General features: G+C 56.6%; 1 protein-coding gene across 3 annotated transcripts in view; it reads left to right on the forward strand.

Annotated features, from left to right (window-relative positions):
* Positions 1-20,936, forward strand: part of ITPKB (inositol-trisphosphate 3-kinase B) — a 96,514-nt gene extending 75,578 nt beyond the window's left edge. For 2 of the 3 annotated variants that reach the window (XM_032466579.1, XM_032466580.1), the window contains exons 3-8: positions 5,486-5,585; positions 6,890-7,103; positions 11,269-11,473; positions 13,605-13,706; positions 15,388-15,459; positions 17,685-20,936. In XM_032466579.1, the coding sequence (XP_032322470.1) occupies positions 5,486-5,585; positions 6,890-7,103; positions 11,269-11,473; positions 13,605-13,706; positions 15,388-15,459; positions 17,685-17,900 (909 nt within the window). In that variant the 3' untranslated portion in view covers positions 17,901-20,936. The other variant, XM_032466581.1, reaches the window with a different exon arrangement.
* The last annotated feature ends 978 nt before the right edge of the window (positions 20,937-21,914 follow it).

Consider the following 21,914-nt stretch of genomic DNA (forward strand, 5'->3'; position numbering starts at 1 on the left):
CTGGTGTTTGCCAGGTTCTGAAACTCCATCTCCCGGGGACTTCTGTCACCTCAAGCATGAAGAGGGTTGGGGTTTTGTTGCTATTAAGTTTTTTTCCCTCCTACTAAAGCCTCTCTCCACATTCTCTGAATATTTTAGCTCCTGTCAAGTCAGGTACAAAGGGAGGGAACTGCCCAGAGCAGCTTCAGAGCACCAGACCCTTCCAGCCACTCTAAGCCTTAAAGGACCAGCTCCCACCTCGCCACTGGGTCTGGCTATTTTCTGATCCTTCTAAACTCTGAATGAACTGGGGTCCTACCCTTCCCTGTGCAGCCAGAATAGAGAACAAGACCCCACCTGTTACAGACAGAGGGCACTGCCCTGCACTCAGGTAGGAAACAGCAAAACCAAAACTAGTGCAGGAGTTCAGTCATCTAGGGATTTGTGTAGCTGGGTCATCCAAGCCCATAAACCCAAGGTGTTACCTGAAAAACCTCACTTCTGGTCTGCAGTTGGCTTAACCCAGAACAAAGATGAAAGCTCTGTGTCTCCAGCCCACCCTGTGGCCCCTTCCCTGCTCAACAGATAATCAGCTTTATGGGGTTTCCTTTCCCTTGAAGTACTCCTAAGACTATCCCAAGTGCAGAGTTCCAGCCACAGTGTAAGAGTGTTTAGCTGATCTGATCTGACTCATGGGAGAGCCTTGTGTCACCAGCTAAGCTGGAAGTGGCACCTGCCCAGCCCCGGGATGGGACCTGTCTGGGGTTTTGGTGGCCAACTATTCAGTATCTTCCCAAAGCTCTGGGCTCCTCCGCTAAGGAGCAGCCAGTGCCCTGGCCGCCCAGGGGAACTGCCTTGAAGAAATCTCTGTGTCCTTCCTGCCCAGTCCTCTGTCTCTGTCACCTCGTCTGGCGTGCTCTGGGCTGGAAGGAGTGCTCATGGACAGGGGCCCTGCTTGTTGATGGGCATAGCATTTGGTGAATCAGTTTGAGGTTCCCAGTGTGAGCTGGCATCTGCTGGCAGGGAGGAGAATGGAATGACTTTGAGGAAGCAACTCAACTTAACAAGATTCTTCATCTTACAGAGACCATACTCCTGTCTACCATCAGGTTGTTCGAAGATGAGAAATGAGGTTGTAAAGCACCTGGTCAGCTCCTGTCACATTTGAGAGCCCATATGTGTTAAGAGTCATGAATACACACTCCAGGCCCAGTGCTGATGCAGGGGGGCTGGGGGTGGTGGGCTGGCCTTCCTGTTGCACATCTAGGGAAATGTGCCCTCCCAGCTCCCAGGGAGATGACAGAATGACACCAGCCTGCAGGGAGATGCTCAGCAGTCTTAGGAAGAGCACCCCAGCTTATCTGTTAGGTAGGCCGGTCCCCTGTGTGTCAGTAAGTAACGTGTCAAGAGTAGAGCTTGCTGGAGTCAGCTGCTGACTCTTGTGAGGACCCTGCGGCCCAGAGAGGCCAGGGGTCCTTTCAGGCATGTGGAGCTTTGGGGGCATTCCAGAAAGGGTCAGCTGAGGGTGTCCAGATGGCCCTGGTGATCGGGAGGTGATGAGAGAACCTGGCCAGTGAAATCAGTAGGCAGCCAGCGCTGCCCCGGGGGAGGGAGCAGGTGCCCTTCGCCTCACAGTGTTCAAGGCATCTGAGAGCTGCCTGTTTGACAAAGCTCAGCTCAAGAAGTTAGAGACCCAAGACTGATCAGCTTTCAGAGAAGTGATTGAGGCTCTTGAAAATCTCCCAGGAGGGAAAAGGTGCTAAGTTCCTCTGGATGGAATTCCTCCAGCTTGTCAGGCTGCCCTCCTTTCTTGCCTCGTCACCTGTCTTAGGCAGGGGAAGAGGCCTGGCATCCACTTTGAGGACTGTGGCTTCCTCCAGCGAGGGGCTTGGAGGGAGACTAGTGGCCCAGCCTGCCCTCTGGAATCCACCACCTGGAAAGCAGCTTCCGCCTAGAGTAGGTGTTTCCTGAATGGGTGCTGTGATCTGCCGGGCATTGTGAGGAAATCGATTCTCCATCATCCCCTCTCACCCTCCCTTTCGTTCTTTCTGCTCCTATGGGCTGGGGGTGGGGAGCAGTGGTCACCCTTTCGCCTTTTTTCCTGGGCCTGGACTTGGACCTGGACCTGCTTTTCTGTTTAATGTTCAGCACCGCCTGGGTGTTGCTATTTAAAAACCACAGGAAAATCCCCTGCGTGCTGCTGCCAGCACAGGCGAGAAATCCCCTGGTGTGCAAACATGCGCCAGTGGAATATTCTACCTTGGAAGGGGAGGACTTTCTGGCCCTGGCCATGTGGGGCCCATTTTTATGTTGAAGAAGTACTTCCTCGTGGAGGAGGTGGGGAAAGGAGAAGCTGCACAAAAAAATGCCCCGTTCGCTCGGAGCTCAGCGATGTTGGGAGGCTCTTGGATCCTGCGAGCCGCCAGAGGACCCCCCCACCCTGGAGTACTCATCTCCATCCTGGACCCCTGATGTGTGGTCTGGGAATGAGAGGTTTCACAGCCCAAGCACCCGTGCTGGGCTCAGGCCTCACTGTTCTCACCCAGTGTCTGTTGCCTCCTGCCTCCTGGGTCCCAGGTCCACTGCCCAGTGTGTCCCCATGGGTCTCCAGAGAGCTACATCCCAACTGGGTGGGTCTGGCCCAGCCCCAGACTGTGGCCTTTATTCTTTAGAAACCACGGAAACACCTCCACTTAACTCCAGACTGACTGTCCCTGGGGGAACTTCAGGGACACCACCCTTGACCACAGCCCACTAAGACTTCCACATACACCCCAGTGACCGTGGTATTCTGATGGCTTTACCTTCTAGGATCAAAGAAATCTTCATGTTATTCCCATTTTACAGGTAAGATAATAGGGCCTCAAGGAGGGTCAGGAACTTGTCCCAGGCCTGTCACTGATGAGCGGACACCCAGGATCCAGGCCCAGGTTGGCCTGCCTTCCCCACACCACGATGCCCAGAGCCCAGGTTTCTCTGCCTGGCATCCAGAGCCCGCCTTATCTGCTCACCCTGACCTCCCATTGCTTCCAGCTCCTGTTCCCAGCAGATCTGGCCCCACCTGCTCCAAATCCCAGTCCCAGGCCTCTGTTCCCACAGGCCCTGCTGCCTGCAGTAGGTTTCTCCTTCTTCCTTGAGTCTGCCCCCAAATTGCCCCTGTGGTGCAGCCTCTGCTACGGCCTTCCTTCCCAGCAGGCATCAGTCTTTGCATCCCCCTTACCATCCCCTTCCCCCAGCAGCAGGACCTGACCTCCCTGGGTCCTCTGTTGCCACCACATCTGCAGATACCATGTGAAATGACATGCTGCGGCTGGGTGACTGTGGCCTCTCTCATCTTCCTCTGAGGGGCCCTTGCTGTTGGGATGCGAGAGGTCATTTTCCAGGGTCCTGGAGTGTCTACCAGTCCATATAGTGGACTAGCTGTCCATCCCTCCCTAGACAGATGAGGAATCTGAGGCCCTGAGATGGGGTACACAGAAGGGTAGTGTGGGTTTAGCTGTCCCCTGATGGGGAAGTGGCGTGGGATGGGGTCAACCCTGGACTGAGAACACTGCCCTCCCCCTCCTCCCACTCTGCTCTGGACCTGTCAGACCCTCGTCCCCTCTGAGCTCTGTTGCAGGGGCGTGGTCAGCAGGTGGTGATGGGCTGTGCACTTTTCTTCTGGACCCACCTTAATGTCCTCCCCATCAGTCGGACAGCCACCACTTGGTCATGTCATGTAATTAGGTTTTCCCATTGCTGCTTTCACGCATCGTCTGCCCTGCGTATTTATGCAGCCTTCCAGGTGCTTGGATAAGGAATGCTGGCCTTCCGTAGCCTTCTTTGGTGATCTCCATCAGAACGATCTTGGAAAAACTCTGTTGTCGGTGAGGCTGGCCTTGTCACGTGGCCTGGCAGAGCATTGTCCTCGCTTGGGATAGACTAGGTCTTGGCGGTAGAGTGAGGGTTTCTGGGATGGGGTAAATGTTGCCAGGTTCGGTGGGGAAGAATTCTTCTTCTTAAGCAGATTTGAACTTGAAAACCTGATGACAGAAGCAGCTGAGTCTCAGCAGAGAGGAAAAAAACAAGGGAGGCTGATTTAACCTTGGGTTCCAACAGCTGGAGTCCGCCCAGCATCCCCAGGGTGGCTGTGGCGGGCGCTGAGGGACAGGGAATGAGGAGCCGCCTTCCCAGGGGTCCCCTGTCCAGGCAGGGCCACTCCTCACCTCCCTCTTCTGCGGAATTCCCGGCTCCTCCTTCCCAGAGCAGAACCTGGAGGTTTTACTCCCTCAGGTTTCGCTGGTCAGGGATCCGCTTCTCAGGAACTTGAAATGCTTCTCAGTTCAACTTCTCATCACCCTCTTCAGGGGCTTGCGTTTGGGGACATTCGATCTTCATCTCCACAGCCCGTTCTTATTAAAGTTAACTTAGGGATTTTTTTTTTTCTAGAGAAATGCTTATTACTGGGGGTAAAAAGAATTTTTTTAAAGTAGTCATGTAGGTGAGGGTTTAAATGCAGCTTTAGCACTTAAACTTGTCTGAGGCTCTGATTCTGCAAATGGAAGTAACAATAACTGCCTTGCATGCTTGTTGTGAAAATAAAATAAGAAGATGCTCAATAAATAATATCAGTTCTCCTTTCTGCCTAAGGAGCCCCTCCTGTGTGCGCACACACACACAGACACATACATACACATTCAACGCAGACACACACACATATGCAGACACACACATACAGACACACACAGACACAGACACACACACACAGACGCACACACACACACATACACACACAGACACAGTTTTTACTTAAGAAACATCCTGAGAAGAAGTACAGTGGAGAGATAGACCTGTGGTTTGCTCACCCCTGGGTACACCAGAGTCTTGGAGGCACTGCTGTCCCCGGGGAACTCCCTGCTACGTCTCCTCAAACCACTCGCAGGCAAGAGGTGCGTCTGTTGCCACCATGCCTGCAGATACCATGTGAAATGACACACTGTGGCTGGGTGACTGTGGCTGCTCTCGTCTTCCTCTGAGGGGCCCTTGCTGTTGGGATGCGAGAGGTCATTTTCCAGGGTCCTGGAGTGGCCACCAGTCTAAAGAGCTTGGGGGACCAGCTGTCTGTCCCTCCCTAGGCAGATGAGGAAACTGAGGCCCCGAGACAGGGCATGCAGAAGGGCAGCGTGGGTTTAGCTGTCCCCTGATGGGGAAGTGGTGTGGGATGGGGTCAACCCTGGACTGAGAACACTGTCCCCTTTCTTGGTTCCCAGAGCCTGTCAGATCCTCGTCCCCTTGATTCTGGGAGTTTTGCTCGGCCTGTCTGTAGAACAGGCAAAGCCCACAGATGTATCCGACATAGGTGATGGCAGTGAGGTCCTCGGAGCACCAAGGATGCCTGAGCTGTGGGCATGACACTCACCTCTCATCCTGTGGCCACAGGCAGCGGGTTACCTTGTTTTGCATTCATCTTAACCGGAAAGTAGTAGTTCTGTTTCTAATGTAGAGCTTTTCATTTGCTTGTTTCTAGAGCAAATCATGGAGGAAAATAAAAAACATGGTGCACTGGTCTCCCTTTGTCATGTCCTTCAAGAAGAAGTACCCCTGGATCCAGCTGGCAGGACATGCAGGTAGCCGCAGCACTCCCGGACTCTCCGACGGGATGTCCGGCTCCTTGGTGGGGGTGTCCAGCATACGTGGCGGGCAGGCCTGGCCCTAGACGCTCGTGGGGATGAAGCGTCTGTACAGGTGCTCTCTGAGAGACTTTGCGGTGTGCAGTCAAGGCTGCACTTGAGGGATGGGGCCTTAACACTGCCTTGAAAATGCACACGGACGACCGTCCTCCGCATAGTCTGTGCCACCTCTGCCCCAAACACACACAAGCCCCCATCTGGTGTCTATCTCTTTCAGTCTCTTTCTTTCTCTCAGTCTCTCTTCCAGTTTAACTCAATAAAACAGATGAAAACACCCATCTTTTTAGCTTGCCCACCCTTTGTCACCCTGGAAGTGATGAAGTGCTTCACTGGTGCCTGTCGTATGCCTGCATCACTGTGTTCCTCAGGGTGACAGCGCTGATGGAGATGTAGCATCTGCCCCGAAGGAACCCATAGCTGGCGGGTGATGCGGGCGGGTCACTCCATGAGTATAAGGCAGTGTGGAGTGCTGGATGCAGTGGCCAGGCCCTGGGCTAGCCATGAGTCTCCAGGTGGCCCCTCAGTGACGAGAGGAGGGACATCTAGGGCTGTCTAGCCCCCTCTTGGTGGCCCTTTGTTATGCATCATCCTCGGGGGCATTTCAGTGGCCGCCCATGGACTTGGCCTTCATGAGTTTAGGCTAGCACAGGGTCTGACATTTCTTTTATATCCTCAACCACAGTGGCTCAGCCTAAGGCAGGTGGATGGACACCCTTCTCATTACTTACCTGAGGGTGTGGTGCCCAGATGGGCCGAGCCTCGGATCCCCACTTCTCAGCCCATCTCCCTGTTCTGGCACTAAATCTGGTCCTATCAGGACTTCTCCTCTACTGAGACCAGAGACAACTTCGTGGCTAAGAAGCAGGGTTGACAGTGGGGTTGGGGGACAGTAGTCACACAGAGATGGGTGAATCGGTCCTGGCACAGACCTCTCACTTAGCCCTGCCCACTCTCCAACAGTGAGCACTGGAGTGCCTCCATCTTCAGAGGAGGAGCCTGGGGTCTGGGAGGTCAGGGAACCCTGAGTTGCTGTCAGGGACTGAGGGGACTGGGACTTGTACCCACTCCCCTTAAAGGGCTCAGTCCACCAGCAGGGACGTGGGCACCCCTTCAGCCCTGTGGTTGGCAAGCCCCACAGCCTCCCCGAGAGGCCGGGGCACTGAGATGGAGGGCCAAGGGGTGGTCAGAGCAGGGAGGGCCAAGGCTGGGGACCCAGGGCCTCCTTCCACCTTGCTCTGCAGGGAGCTTCAAGGCAGCTGCCAACGGCAGGATTCTGAAGAAGCACTGTGAGTCGGAACAGCGCTGCCTGGACCGGCTGATGGCTGACGTGCTGAAGCCCTTCGTGCCTGCCTACCACGGGGACGTGGTGAAGGACGGGGAGCGCTACAACCAGATGGATGACCTGCTGGCCGACTTCGACTCGCCCTGTGTGATGGACTGCAAGATGGGCATCAGGTGAGTCAGGCTCCTCGGACAGAGCACACTCGCTCCTCAGCACCCAGCCCGGCCAGGCGGCAGGTGCCGGGTACGGCATCCAAGGCTTCCAGGAGGCCAAGCTTTCTGGGCTGTTTCTGAGGCCTCGTGTGTGCAAGGCCAGGCTAGGGGGCTGGTTGGACTCCACCCAGGTCATCTCACATATGTGCAGAGGGGACAGGGATGCTGGCTTTGCCCACGACGGCCCCTTCCCTTCTCTGGTGAGCTGGGGTGGGGCAGGAGCCAATAGCTGGTGGGGCCAGAATGGGTGGGAGCAGAGCCTCCCCAGGGAGAGGGCAGAGAGACCCACCAGGTCAGGTGGGCTTGCTGGGGGGCAGCAGGGTGGGGGAGACTTCTCATCCCACGCCTCCCACCCCCACATCCCCACCCAGCCAGTGAGTGGGAAGAGGAAGCTGGTTAGTAGATCATGTTGGTTTGCCAAAAAAGGCCTTTGCCTGTCATAAGAGTATAACGGAGGAGGGAATCCAGGCGCACGAGAGGCCCTGACCACAGGTACTGGCTCACCTGCATTCTGGACTGGTGCTGGGGGTGGCCCCAGCTTGACGGCTGCGTACTCCCAGGCCCAGGGCAGGGCCCAGAGGCTGGAGAGGTCCATGGGCCCGTGTGTGGAATTGGGTCCCCCTAAGGCTCTGTCCTTCATCTCAAGAGTCACGGAGTAGCTCCTTCTTCCCTGTGGGACAGGGGACAGTGAAGTTCTCTAAGGCCTAAGATCGCTGCCTGGCTGCTGGTGCCCAGATGGACGGCCAGATGCTGGCCTTCTCCCTCCCAGCCCGCCGCTTACGGGGGAGACCAGGCTCCGAGAAACAGAGCTCAGAGTTAGAGCCTGCATTTGCTCTGGATGGTTTAAACAGTTTAATTTCTTCTAAGAGGAGATGGAGAAAGAGGAGTATGTGTGAATATATGTGTGTATGTTCAAGAGAGACAGCGGTCAAGAGAGAAGCAGGCCAAGCCAGTCAGTTTTCCTTCCCTCCTCATTCCTCCTGGGAGCTGTGTCATAAAATCACACCCTGCAGGCTGCCCCACTATGTTTCCTGGCATTGCCTGCAGGGCAAGGACGAAGGGGTGGGGAAGTATAGGTCCTACTCTTAGCTCTGGCACTGTCCCCAGCCTCCCTCTCTCTCTATCCAGGGCTCTCACCATCTCCAACCCACAGAGTGGAGACAGAATGTCCCTCCAGCCACCACCTGGGCACGGCTCTTCCCCAGAGTCTTATTTCTGTCCCTGGAAGGCCCTCGCGGGTGCAGCAGGATGAGCCCTTTCCAGGGGAGACACATAAATGTTCTGATTGGTATTCGCTCAGACCATGGACAAGAAAGCACACCCTGTGGGAAGAACGCATGGCCAGTCAGTCCTGAAACGCTGCTCCCTGTGCCTGTCTGCTCCTGGGAGTCTGCTGGGGATAGGAGCCCCCCCTTACCAAGGCTGTCCTTAATCCCCTGTCACCTGCAGCCTCTGTCCCACTGCACCCCAGGGCTCTCAGGAGAGACCCAGAGTGACCAGCAAAGCTGGGACAGGTTTAACCCAGTCCTGGGCAGGGCCTGGAGGCTGAGGGAATGGGTGGGTGAGGATCCTGGGTGGAGGGAAAGAGGTAGGTCTCACCCCAGCCCCGCCGTCCCTGTCTCACAGGACCTGAGGATGGGCCCTTCTACGCTCTGAGTGCTGGGTGCTCCTTACGGCCACCCTGGCAGATGGGCCATAGTCTAGTCTGAGCTGGAGGACTTTGACACCAGAGGTTAAGGGACTCACCAGGGCACACTGCCAGGCAGCTGCACAGCCCACGTCTGCACCAGGTAGATCGAGCCTGGGCTGCAGTTGGGTGCTTCCTGGGGACTCCGTGCTGGCCAGAGGGAGGACGGCCAGAGGGAGGACGTCAGAGCCAAGGGCCCCACAATCACTGAGTTCCCAGCAGGAGGGGTTTAGACTCATCGCAGTGGTGGAAGGGCTGATCAGCAGACCCCGTCTCGGCCATGGTGGGGCTTGAGGAAAAGGTGATGCAGGCACAGTAATGTCATAACTAGGGGTGTCTTGGGAACCCCAGTTCACGGACCTATGCTCACCTTGCTCTGGGAGTTTCCTTAGACCTGACCCTGCAAATCCATGTGTTATGTGACCTTCCTTGGAGAATCAGAAGTGTCTTCCTGACATCTGGACCAGGGGCTGGTGGGTGGAGACCAGAATTGTCTGTAGCACCTCTGCCCTTTTGGAAGAGGTTGGAGAAGATGTGGTGGGAAGTGGGTGACTTTGGTGTGCCACATGTTGGTTCCCTGTAGGCTGGCTGGCTGCCTTCCCTAGAGGAACACTCCCTTTTCTTGGTCTTGTGGCTTCACCCAGCAGGCTTCACCCCCCATGTGACAAGGTTTGGCCTTCATGCTGGGGTGGGTGTGGGCTGGGCCAGTGCTGGGTCTTTATGGAGAGACTTTGTGGCTTGTGTCCCAGTGGACCCCTGGCCCCACCATCTGGCTGGTGACCCCATAGGCATCTCTGCCCAACCCCTTTCCTCTCCCAAGATTGAGCAACTCTGCCCAGATTGAGCTGCGGGGGCCCTTTTTGGAGAATGCCCTGTGTTGGAAGGGATTTGACAGCAAGGCCTGCTTCCTGTTTAAGGAGATACTGAGAGCTCTTTACAGAGGTGCAGCCACCCACCACCCTGCAGTCCCCTGCAGTGCACTTAGGAGCATTTGGGGTGGCAGCCCCTTCCCCAGCCACACAGCACACGAACAAATAACACACATGCAAAAGCCTCCTGCCTCACAGCCTCTACCCTGAAGCTCTCATCCTCTCTGGCCTGGCTCTGCACGCACAGTAGTGTGTGTACATGTATGTGTGGGTGCAACATGCATATAGTAGCGTGTGCATACACATGTGTGTACGTGGGTGTGCGTGCAAGGGTACGACCAAGGGCAGACCACCTCCTTATGGTCTTCATCACCCCTGGAAGGTCCTAAATGACCAGGCTTAAGTTCACACCCAAGGATTTGCTTTTTTCTTGGAAGAGTTGGTCCAGTGGTTTCTGGAAGCTTATCTTTTAAGGGCATCATGGATTTGAAGTTCAGTCTGTTCTGGATCCCAAACCGGCAGGTTGGAGGTGTGGTGGGATGCGATGGAGTCAGGCCCCAGAGACAGATAGGGGAGAGTGGAGGCCAGGCTGGTTGTCACAACTTCCACCCACGCAGGCCCCGGGAGAAAACTTCCCTCTGCTCAACTGACACTGCAGATTTCTGTTTCAGGAAGGATCACAGGCAGCAGCTAAGCCGGTTGTAGGGGGAGAAGGGAAATTTAAAGGAGAAGTAAGGGAGAGGGTGGGCGTTTGTGATGTGCAGCAGTGGGGACTCACCCCTCTTTTGGCGATGGGGGTCAAGGAGGCAGCCTGGGGCCAGGAATTGTCTCAGGCTGCTCAGATCCTGTACTGTCCCCATCCCTGTTTCCTCCGCCAGTTTCTAGGGGACTCTGGTCAGTTCATCCTGCAGGCCGGGCCTGCCTGTGCAGAGGGCAGGGCGGTGAACGGTTTCATTGACTGCATTCTCTTGAATCCTGGTGTCTCAGGAAAGGGGCAGGAAGAGACGGGCACGTTATGGGTTTTGCCCTCCAACACTGGCCCCTTCAGAGGCCCCTGACCTTTGTTCTCAACAAGGTGTCCCCTCTTTGGTGAGAGCCTTCAGGCTGCTGCAACACTGGGGAGATGGGTGGGGTGGGGACAGAACACGCTTCCCGACCCACACAGGTGCTAGCTTCCAAAGCCCTTGCTTTGAGGGAGGGTCCCAGGCAGCCACGGGGGCACAGCTGTCACCCTGAGTGGATGCTGCCCTCAGCCCCCTCTCCCACCCTCACCCCAGCAGGATGAGGGGAGGGACAGAAGGACAAGCCACCAAGCTGCCCTGCCTCCTCCTACCTCTTCTGCTGGCCCCTGAAGGAAGAGCTCCTTGGGCTTTGTCAGTAGTCTTGGAAGGAGGTTGCTCCCATTGGGCCACGCTGCTTTGTTCTCAGTCAAGAGCCAGGCCCGGTCCAACCAAGCATGTGCCCATCCTGGATGAGCCTGACTTGACTACGTTGACAGCAGTCCTCAGGCAAGGCACCAGGGGGCTGAGGTCCAGCCCACAGCCCTCACATGGCCTCCCCTCCCTCTCAGGACCTACCTGGAGGAGGAGCTCACCAAGGCCCGCAAGAAGCCCAGCCTCCGGAAGGATATGTATCAGAAGATGATTGAGGTGGACCCTGAGGCCCCAACCGAGGAGGAGAAAGCCCAGCGGGCCGTGACCAAGCCGCGGTACATGCAGTGGAGGGAGACCATCAGCTCCACGGCCACCCTGGGGTTCAGGATCGAGGGCATTAAGGTGAGGACAGCCAGGTGTGGCCTGAGTGCCCAGCTCCTGGATGGGGAAGTCATTGGGTTTGGGGGGCCCCACCAGCATCCACCCCTGGGGTCCTGGCTGCTCTCAGGACCCTTCAGAGGTGGTAAGATTCCTCTCTGCACAGGCCCAGGGTGTGGGCAGCCAGCCTCAGAGACAGATATTTGGGGAAACTGGCCTACTCCTTGGTCTGGGTCTGGGTGGGATGACCATGTAGGGGCCTGGGGCCCAGAAGCAGGGATGGTTTCTAGCCCTGCCCAGTGATGAGTCCTCTGCCAGGAACCCTACATTTACCCTAGACCATGCCCGGCACTGAGAACCCACCCAGGAGCCAGCTCACTGGATGCCAGTGCTAGGCGCTGCCTTGTTCTGCCCATGAGCAGAAAATCAGGACTGACAATGAGATGCAGGCAAGGGAGGGAGCATGCTGGCTGCCTTTGACATTCGCGCCATCTTCCCTGGACAGGTGGGACTAGGCACTGCTCCTCCAGGTCGCCAGACACCTCTGCACTGAGGCCACCTCCAACTTCTGGGCCACCTCATTCTCTTTTCTTTCCCCTTCACTCTCCCGAGAAGGGCCTGGGGATGCTCTCCCTGTATCCACGCCTCCTCTGCTGGTAGATTTGAAAGCAGGCTCAGACATGTGCTTCACCCCAAGGAGCGAGGTTGCAGGCACCGGCCCCCGCGGTCTCAGGCAGCCGTCCATCCTGAGCGGAGGGCAGTCCTAGAGCCTTCCTGGGTTTCCATTCTCTGTCCATTCTTGGCCCGCGTTGGCCAGCCCTGGAGTCAGAGTTGGGCAGCGCGGAGCCCTGACTCATAAGCGAGCGAGGCCAGAGCGGCTCCCGCAGCCTCCTCGCAGATGGCATTGGGTGGAAGTTTCTGCAGGCAGTGCCTCGCTGCCAATGGTTTTGAGTGGGGGAAAGTTTTCACCTTCCCCTGGGACTGCTGCTTTGTGAGCTCTGAGCTGAGAAAGTCATCTGCCCCTCCCCTGTCTTCTGAAATCAGGCTTTCGCTCTTTTTTGCGTTTAGTGTGAAAGCAAATTATATGTTCATCCTCCTCCTCCCAGTGCTCCTTTTCCTTTCTGTATCTGTTTGAAACAACCTTCTTTTCCCTTTACCTCTCTTCCCCTCTCAAGCTGGATCTTCTGGTCTCTGTCCGTTGTCTGCCCATCTTCTGGGACTGAGGGCCACCAGCTCTGAGAGGAGCCAGCTGCCCCCAACAGCACTCCACCAGCCTCTCCCTCCCTTGGTCCAGGAAATGCCCCCTCAGAGAACCCCTGTGGGAAAGGTCCAGCCCAAGATGTGCCGTCCACCTACCCCTCTGCTCTCTCCTCCTGCCCAGGATCCCGCCTGTTGGTCGTCTTCACCCTGGTGGTGCACAGACGCAAGTCTGGGGGCTCCTAGTGGACTCATCCTTTCTCACCCTTTGTCCTTAAAGAACAGATGTCCTCATAGAAATGCTAAGCCCCGTGTGCTGCCTGAACAGCCTGGAGCAGGCGTAGTACTGCGCTCAGGAAATGGAGCCTTTTCTTGGGCTGGGTGGGCTGGCAGTGTTATATCTTGGCTCTCGGGGAACCTAAATAAGAGGCCTTAAATTACAAAGGGAATCTTACTTGAGGCAAGGAGCGCCTCTTTCCTGTCTGTGGGGAGGGAGGGCGTCCCTGGAAAGCAGGGAACTTGAGGCACCCAGTTTCCAGGGCCCAGGCCCCTAGTGGCAACTGAGGCCCACGCATCTCCCTCAGCCTCTGCTGCTCACATTCAGGACACTCAGGACGGGCTCCGGCAGCCTCGCACCTCCATTCTTGGCCCAAGCTCGCCTCCTGCCTCTAGGCCTTCCGAATGCCTTCCACTCTGCCGGGGACGCTGGTGCCACCCCTCTGTTCTCCTCAGCCAGGGCCAGGGCAGCCTGTCCTCTGCTGTGCCCATGCAATTGACCTCCCTGTGCCTGGACAGATCGGCGCCGGCCTCTTTGTACCACACATGGGCACCTGGCCACCGGGGTGTCAGGCTGGGGCCCATGGCTCTGAGGTTGGCGCGGTGACCCCCGGGGATGAGCCCAGCACCAGCCTGGGGGCCCTCTGCTGACCCCTCCTGGACGGGATGCCATTCTCCTTAGAAAGAAGACGGCTCTGTGAACCGGGACTTCAAAAAGACTAAAACGAGGGAGCAGGTGACCGAGGCCTTCAGAGAATTCACTAAAGGAAACCGTAACATCCTGGTGAGTCGGGTGCCCCCTGCCAAGGGGCTGGCTGTATGTTCCCCGGGCAGGGGTAGCTGCTGCCTCTCTGGAGGCTCTTGCCTAGCCTGAGGCTGAGCCAGGCTGGCAGCCGTGGTTCCCACGCAGAAAACCCTGGCCCCAAACTTCTGCTTGGAAGGTGAAAGGAAAGTGGCGTGGTTATCAGCCCCGTCGGGGGGTAAACAGGGAAGCTCGGTGAACACTCACACATCTTTCCCTTAATCAGCAGCGTCTGCTCCCGAGAACATTTCCGCCCTCTTCAGAGCAGTCCTTTCCACTGCTGTATGCCTTTAGCACCCGCTGCCTGCCAAGTGTGTGTTCAGTGCTCACCGAATCCTCACAGCAGCCCCCTGCAGCGGGTGGGCAGTCTTGTCCCTATTTTACAGATGGTGAGACTGAGAGGTCAAGGACACGCAGCTAGGAAAGGGCAGAGGTGGAACTCACACCCAGGTGGGCCGGCCGCCTGCCGGTCCCTGCACTTCTAGGCCCGGCCGGGCCTCTTCCAAGCTGAGACCAAGTGAGGGAACTGTGCTGGGGAAGTTGGGGGTTGCTATTTACATCACCCTCCCCAGAAAGAACTGACTGGCTTTCTGAGACTAGAGGTGTGGGCGGCAGAAGTTTATGACAAAGTGACTTTATTTTCCACTGTGGCAGCAGGCAGGCTGGACAGATTCTCTGACCACTGGGATCAGCTGAGGTAGCGTGTGTTGAGCCTCCACACCCCAAGTGCAGGGGGCCCTGGGACAGCCAGAGCCTTGGGTACAGCAGGGACGTGGGCCTTCTTCTGCCCAGCCTCCCAGGCTGCTGAGTGGGGAGGGCTGGACCCAGGCAGCCTTTCTCCAAGGAGCCTCAGCGCTGGCTGGAACTGGGGACTCTCCCTCCCCTCCTTTTCCGGCTGGGGAAACTTCGCTTGGCCCCTGGCAAGAGCTGAGGCTTTGGTCATGGGACATGCACCCAAACGCTTCCATACCTGAGGCTCTGGTTCCTGGGTCACCTGCCCGAGAGGGTGTCTGCTCCTTGGCAAAGCCTGCCGCCGAATGCAGTCTTCCCGCGCCTAGGCGAGAAGGGCTTGCTCCTGGTGCTGAGCCCCGGGCTGGCGCTGCTGCACACGGGCATGGAGGGACCGTATGTGCCTGGGCCACAGGCTTCCCTCGCGGCCCCTGGGGAGGGTGGGTGCCCCCAGAGCCAGCACAGCTCAAGCTGGGGTCTGGAGGCTCCGTGGAGAGGCCCCTGGCAGAGATGTTTGTGGCTCCAGCTCTTACTTAGTGTGTCCTTTCAAAAGTCAGGGCACTGAAGTTTCTATCAGGAAGACACACACCAGGGCAACTAGGCTCTCTGGGTGCTGCCTCTACTGCCAGCATTCCAGAATAGACTTAACTTTCCTGTGAGGAGCTCCTGGAAGCTGCAAGGCTGTTCGGGAACTGTCCCTCCCGGCACCTCTGGTCACAAAGCCATGTGGAGGGGAGGAAGCTTGGGACCAGGGCCCCAGCTGCCCTGCCTTCTCTGGGCCTGTTTCTTTGCTTCTAGATGAGGAGGTTGGAATAATCGGGGTGGAAGCCCCCTCCCACACTGACACTCAGTGACTCCAATGACCCAAATCAGGCTTAAAATCCTCCCCTACCTCCAAGTGTTTAAATCTGATCATCTTTCTTTTCCCACCCAGATCGCCTACCGGGACCGACTGAAGGACATTCGGGCCACCCTAGAAGTCTCTCCCTTCTTCAAGTGCCATGAGGTAGGTGTTAAGCTTTTGTCATTGTGGGCAGAGAGCAGTGCCCCGTGTGGTTGGCCACGACCCTCGGGCATGCCTGCCTGAGCTGTGGGCCGGCCTCCGTGCTGGCAGACCCGCTTGCTCTGAAAACCCTGGGTTTTTAGGGTGCATACAGCCTGCAGGCCGTCAGTTCGGGCACCTTGTGCCACACAGGAACCATGTCGTAGCACGTCTGGGTCCGGCTCCCCATCCTGCCTGAGACTGTCGCCGTTGCCCTCTTTCTTCTCCCTCTCCCTCCAGGCCACTGAGGCTCATGCGCACCAAGTGGCGGTGGCAGGACTTGTCCCAAGCACCCAAGGGGCTCAGGGCAGAAGTTCTCTGAGCTGCTGGAGTAGCCCAGCAGCCCCCCACATCACCACCCGGAGATCTTTAGGAGGGGGAGGCAGGTGTTTGGGTACTGCTCTGGGAGTAGTACTGCTGGAACTTTGCCTTCTCCTGCCTTTGTCTGCAGAGGCAGTAGGCAGCAGACAGGGAACGGAGACAGCTGGGAGAGAGGATTTGGGAATTGTCTGTGGTTCTGTGGAGGGGTTTATAAGATCCTGACATCGGGGAACCCAGGGCCCCCAGCCCCATGTGCGGACACACACACAGACATACCTACAGCCTCTAAAATGGTTATTGCTGCAGCTGGTGCATGTGAAGCAGGTATCCCACCACTTCCTGCCGACTAGCAGCTCTCTCAGGAAGGCAGCCCCTGAGCGATCTTGTATGGAGGCAGCCTCTGCCAAGCCCTGCCCGCAGAGAGGGCTGTGGATCCAGCAGGAGAAATTTGAGACAGCTGGTCCCAGGGCGCCAGGCAGGAGAGCTTCCCCAGAGGCAGTAGGCCAGACCCACAGAGAACCATTGTGCAGATTACATGCCCGCCTTTCTCTGGGCAGACAGCCGGCCTTGCCCTTGGGTTTTATCCCGAACCTATCCCTCGGCCAGGGTGCACATGTCCTACTATATGAGGTGGCCCTGACAGAGGTGCCTGGACAGGGCCACCCATGAGGAAGGTGTAAGGTGTCTGGAGGGGAGGCTCAGCGTGGCTCAGCCCTGAGTAGCTGTGCTGGGTCTAGCCGATCTCGAAATGCCCTTTTTTCCATCCTCACTGAAGCTCAGTGTCCCTGGGGTGTCTTTGGCTCATCCTGGAGTCTCTGTGTTCCCAGCTTTGTGCAGCCTGCGTTGCCTCCTCCAGCCGGCCCGCTTCCTCTGGAGGAAGGACTCAGGCCGTAGGGCCGCCCATGACCCCCTGGTGGACGGAAGGACCCACTGCTGCCCACTCGGCAGCCCCAGGCTGCCTCCTGCAGCTTTGCGCTCCCTCCTTCAGCACTTTGCTGTAATTTCCTGAAAAATTGTTTTGCTGTGCTCTTTCTGGAGGCTCACTCAGAAATCTCAGGTCTAGAAAGAGGCCAGCTAGGAACAGAATGCCCCTTCACTGGGCTCAGCTTTTCCAGAGGGTTTTCCCTGTCCTGCCCGAGGCCCTGGGAGCTATAATGGCACCCCAGCCCCTCCCCATCCCCCCTTGTCTCCTCTGGGACTCACACGGTGATCCAGCAGTTCTGGGATGTGTTTATATTTGGGAAAGCACCTTACCCCATGCAGGTGCTCTGATCTGGCCCAGAGCAGGAAGGGTGCTTGGCGCCTGCTGTCCCCGGCAGAGACCATGAGCGCGAACCCGCCTTAGAGCCCGTCTGCCCAGGACTTACAGGGGGTGTGCTGTGGGGCTAGAGATGACCTGGAAAACTGCCCACCCTCCTCAGGAGCTGTGAGTGTCTTTTGGACAGTGTCCTTTCCCCTGCCCTCTACAGGTAGGAGGGTGGCATCTCCCCTTGGGGTGTTAGGTTTGAGTCAAAATCTCCAAAGGGAGGGGCAAGCCCCATGGTTAGCTGTGGTCTAGAAATAGGGAAAGTGTGCAGGTCAGAGCAGAGTCAGAGAGGAGGGGTCTGCCACCCTGGACTCCTCCCTGCTGCCAACCACACAGAGGGTGGTCAGGGTTCTGGATCCCACGTCCTCTGCCCCTGGCATCGCCACTCTCGGGCTCTGCTTGCTGCCCAGGTGAGAATGGGGGCCAGAGCTGCGGGCAAAGCTCTCACCACTTCACGGAGGCCTCAGGCTTTTCCGAGTCCCCTCAAGTGCCAGGTCGCACAGTGTGGAGGGCAGGGTGGGGGCCCCGGGCTGTCCCGTCTCATCCCCCTGCTCCCCTGCAGGTCATCGGCAGCTCCCTCCTCTTCATCCACGACAAGAAGGAACAGGCCAAGGTGTGGATGATCGACTTTGGAAAAACCACACCCCTGCCTGAGGGCCAGACCCTGCAGCACGATGTTCCGTGGCAGGAAGGGAACCGGGAGGATGGCTACCTCTCGGGCCTGAACAACCTCATCGACATCCTGACGGAAATGTGCCCGGACGCCCCGCTCGCCTGAGGCTGCCCCGCGCCCCACCTCGCCGTGTCCTGGCCTCTTCTCCCCTCTTACTTCCCTCCTCCTTCTGAATTTTTTCTTCACTTTTACCTGGGTGCGAGCCCCAGAACTGACCCTCCCAAACGTCACTACAAGACACTGTGCAGAAGAGGAGATAAGATTTTCTAGTTACTTCCTAATTGAAGGGCTTGGCATTTGTCCATAGGATCTCCTGCTAGCAGAGAGGCCCAAACCCAGGCTCAGCTGCCTGCAGGGAGGTCAGTTGGGTTTAGATCTGGAGGGAGGTACAGGAAGCTGTGGGGTCCCTGACTCCAGAGGGGATTCTAGTAGATGAGCCCCCTCAGCCTTTGGGCAGGCTACCTGTGGGGGCCTGCTGCCCCCTGGTGGCTAGTGCTGTTAGCGCCACTGCTGGGCACAGCTCATTCTGCTCCATCCTCTCAGCCTGGGTTGGGGGTCGGGAGGGTTGCTGTAAGAATAGGTCCCTGGTGCCTTTCTGGTAGTTGGGGCACAAAACCACTGGGAACAGCATGTAGGCCATGAATCAAGTATCCTCTGCTTAGCAGCCCAGGGACTCCCAGAGATGCTGTGGTGGCTTTTGTAGGGCTGCTAAACCAGGGACCCCACCCACCCGGGATTGAAACCCTCCAGCACTGGGACAGACCCAGGAGTAGGAGGAGTCCAGATCCAAATTGGCTGTGTTCTCCAACACTGGCCTTCCCAGGAGGGGGCAGGCAGGAGCTGTGTTGCTCCATCTCTGATTTCCGCCCATGGATTCAGAGGGACACTCTGCAGACCTGAGCTTCCAAGGATGCCACCCAATCCCCAGAGCTGCTTGTGCCTCCCGCTCCTCACCTTGCTGTGCTGGGGGCTGGGTGGCAGTGGGCCAGGGCACAGGCAGCCCCCAGGGGAAGAACAGAACCTGCAGGGGACACTTCTCTTCCGTCCCCTCACCTGCCCCACCTCCTGGTGCCAGGCGGTCTGCCTGCTGCACACCCAGGGCTCCCATGAGGTCCAGGGTCCTCAGCCATTACAGGGCAGAGCTTCAGGCCTGCGCTGAGCAGGGAGGTAGCAGGAGGCTGGCTTCCTGGCATCATTTTCCCCCTGAAATAAGTCTTAACAGCCTGAGGAACTTAGGCCTGTGTCCCAGACACGGTGTGGGCAGCTTCCAGAGTATGTGATGGGTGCCAGGCATCTCCTCCTGGAGTGTCTTGGTTGCTTGAAGATTCACAGAGAACCAGCTGTAAGCCTTATTTTAACTGTAAAGCAAGTAGGTCTGTATTATTGAGAAGAATGTAAATTTTGCGTGACTTCTAAGGAACAAAACTCTGGCTCTATGACCATTTGGAGCTGTGGCCCAGGTGCTCTCCTTTGCGGTTGGGGGTACAGGAGAGCAGAGTTGAGGAGCTCCGGCCGGGCGCCAGGCCAGCAGCACTGGGCCCGTTGCTCTGCGGGGAGCTTCTCCAGGGACACATGGAGGTAGTGTGTCCCCAGGTGCGTGTGCCTGGAGGACCAGTCCAGAGGGAGGGCTTCCTGGGCTGCCCCCCATTACCCCAGGGTCTCTGGGGGAACTGTCAACTTGCCCATGTGACACGTACATTTTCCCTTTTCATGCTGGGTGAGTGACAGTTGGTGGGGGTGGAGGGTGGGACACATGAGAATGTGTAAGTACAGATTTTAAAAAAGGAAATCACTTTCAAACTTCCTGGCTCTTGTTCAAAACAGCAATGAGCTCCTGTGTGGGCTGACTTGCTAAAGGTCACACCCCCGCCCTGCTGAGCACAAGAGATCTTGTGACAGCACGTGACCTTAGAAGGCAAAGCCAGCTCGGGGTCTCGGGAGCTGTAGTCATTTATGGGGCAGGAGAGACTCCAGGTGTCTCTGCTGCAGCTGTCTGCGGGGAAGGGACATCATTAATTCAGATGTAAAGGTTCTACCACTATGGGCTGGCCAAATCACCCTGTGAAAAAAGTTTGCTAAAGCAGATCAATGCTATGAACAAAAATTACAGGGGACCAGCCTAACTGATTTAAGAGAACAAACATTCTAAGCACTTTAAGCAGACACCAGTTGTCTGCAAACAATGTGCTAATATGCAGACGATTTGTTTAGTAAAGGGGGCCCAAAGGGCCTCTTACTGGCAATCCTTTGCTTTGGGTTACATTATATATGTGAATGGTAGAAAGTGGCATCTTGTAGGGTAATTCTAGGGGCTTGGGACTTTTCTATTTCCCGTGCTGGTTCTCCTCCTCCACACCTACTCTCTTTCTCCCCTCTATCCCCCACCCTTCTGTCTGAGCGGCATTGAACAATCCTGGAATGGGATTTCCCAAAGCCCCTGCCCAGGCGATCTGAAACCTTCCCCAGCCAGCCCGGTCCGGGCAGGGACTCCTTGGGTCCTGGCCGCTCAGGTGCCAGGAGGGTGGGATGAGCTGGGCGTGCCTGCGCACAGGTGAGTGTGTGCCCTTCCAGCCGTGTCCCTGCTGGGCCCCAGGCGCTTGGTGTCCAGCCTGCTTAACAGTGGAGGGAGGTTTCTCAACTGCTTGTCCCAGATGTGCCTTTAGTGTCATGTAAGAAGTTTTTAAGTTATATTTATTTTGTCGGGTTTTTTAATTGCACAAAACACTAAGATTGAGAGGCTGGATTCTGTTTCTCCTTTAAAAGCTTTGCCTTGTTCCTGAACTTGCTTTCCTGCTGGTGGAAAGGACCCAGATGCAGCCCTGGCCACCATCCCACCTCCCACGCCCCACCATGGACTCTTTGCCCTGTTAGCTGTATTTAGCTTTGAGTTTCTCTGCATCCAGTCAACCCCCGTGTGTATATGACCCAGGCCCTTGCTTGGGAAGAAGCAGGGTGCTCACCCCCGCCAGTGCCTTTTGCTGAAGGAGAGGACTCCCCTGAGTGTTCTCCTTCCCTCTGAACCCCTCTCCCCGCCACACCTTTGGAGAAAACTGAGCTGTTACAAACCCCCGCACAGTGCCTGCCGGACTGACTACAGACGCTCTGTACCTCCCTGAATAAAGGCCCTGGGGACCGCGGTGCTGGGTGCTGTCTGCGTGTGGTCCTTCTGACCCCAAGCCCTCAAGGAGTGTCTGGGGGGTGGACGATGGGGGGTGGGGGTCTTTGGAAGCTGGAAGATCCACTTGGGGCTCTGACAACCCCCTGGGTATGGGGGTCAGATTGAGTAACATTTTAATCAGCAAAGGATTTAAAATACTCTTCAAATGTGGGATTTTAGTTTTGAATCCTCTATAAAATAATTGCTAAGACCTTAAAAAACACAAAAACCACTCTTCAAAGCTACTCCTTTCTACTCTCTCCACGAAAATTTTTACACAGTAGCTCAGGGACCACAAAATTAGCCACAAAGTGCTCCCCACCCCCTGGGGCTGGGGGAGAACCTCGGTCTTTCTGTGTGAGGCCCTGGGTGCGTGAATCTGTAGGCCCCTTTGATCCCTGTATCACCTCCATGAATAAGGCTGTGTAGCCTCCATTTTACAAACAGGGAAGCTGAGGCTGGGACCAAACACTTTGACCTGGTAGCAAGAGGGAAGGCAGGGATTTAGATCCAGAATTTGCCCGATTTCAAAACCAAGTCTGTCTTCCTCCCTCCCGGGGAAGCATTTAAAGAACAGAGAGCTTTTGTCTTTGCCCCAGTCCCAGGTGCTAAGCACCAGGCTTGGCACATAGTAGCAGCCCAGCGAGGTTTTGGTGGACCGATGTGTCTGGGTGGCCGAGGAAGACAGCTGAGAGCAGGAGCCCCAGCAGCACATTGAGGATTCACCATGCACTTCCCTTCAGGCCTTTCCCAGCTCTGGATTGCTGGCGGCTTCACTTGCAGAACTCAGAATTCTTTATCTGCGGGTTGATAACATCCTTTATCATTTTGAAAAATTATAGGACAGAAGTACCAAAAAAGCCACAGGGCCTTTGCACCTTCTGTCCGATCTGCTCTCCCCAGGTTATCATGTGTTAACTATGCTCACTTCAGATTCTCACACCTGTATCTCATTCCTGTTC

This window comes from Camelus ferus, chromosome 23 (assembly GCF_009834535.1).
Source record: "Camelus ferus isolate YT-003-E chromosome 23, BCGSAC_Cfer_1.0, whole genome shotgun sequence".
NCBI lineage: Eukaryota > Metazoa > Chordata > Mammalia > Artiodactyla > Camelidae > Camelus > Camelus ferus.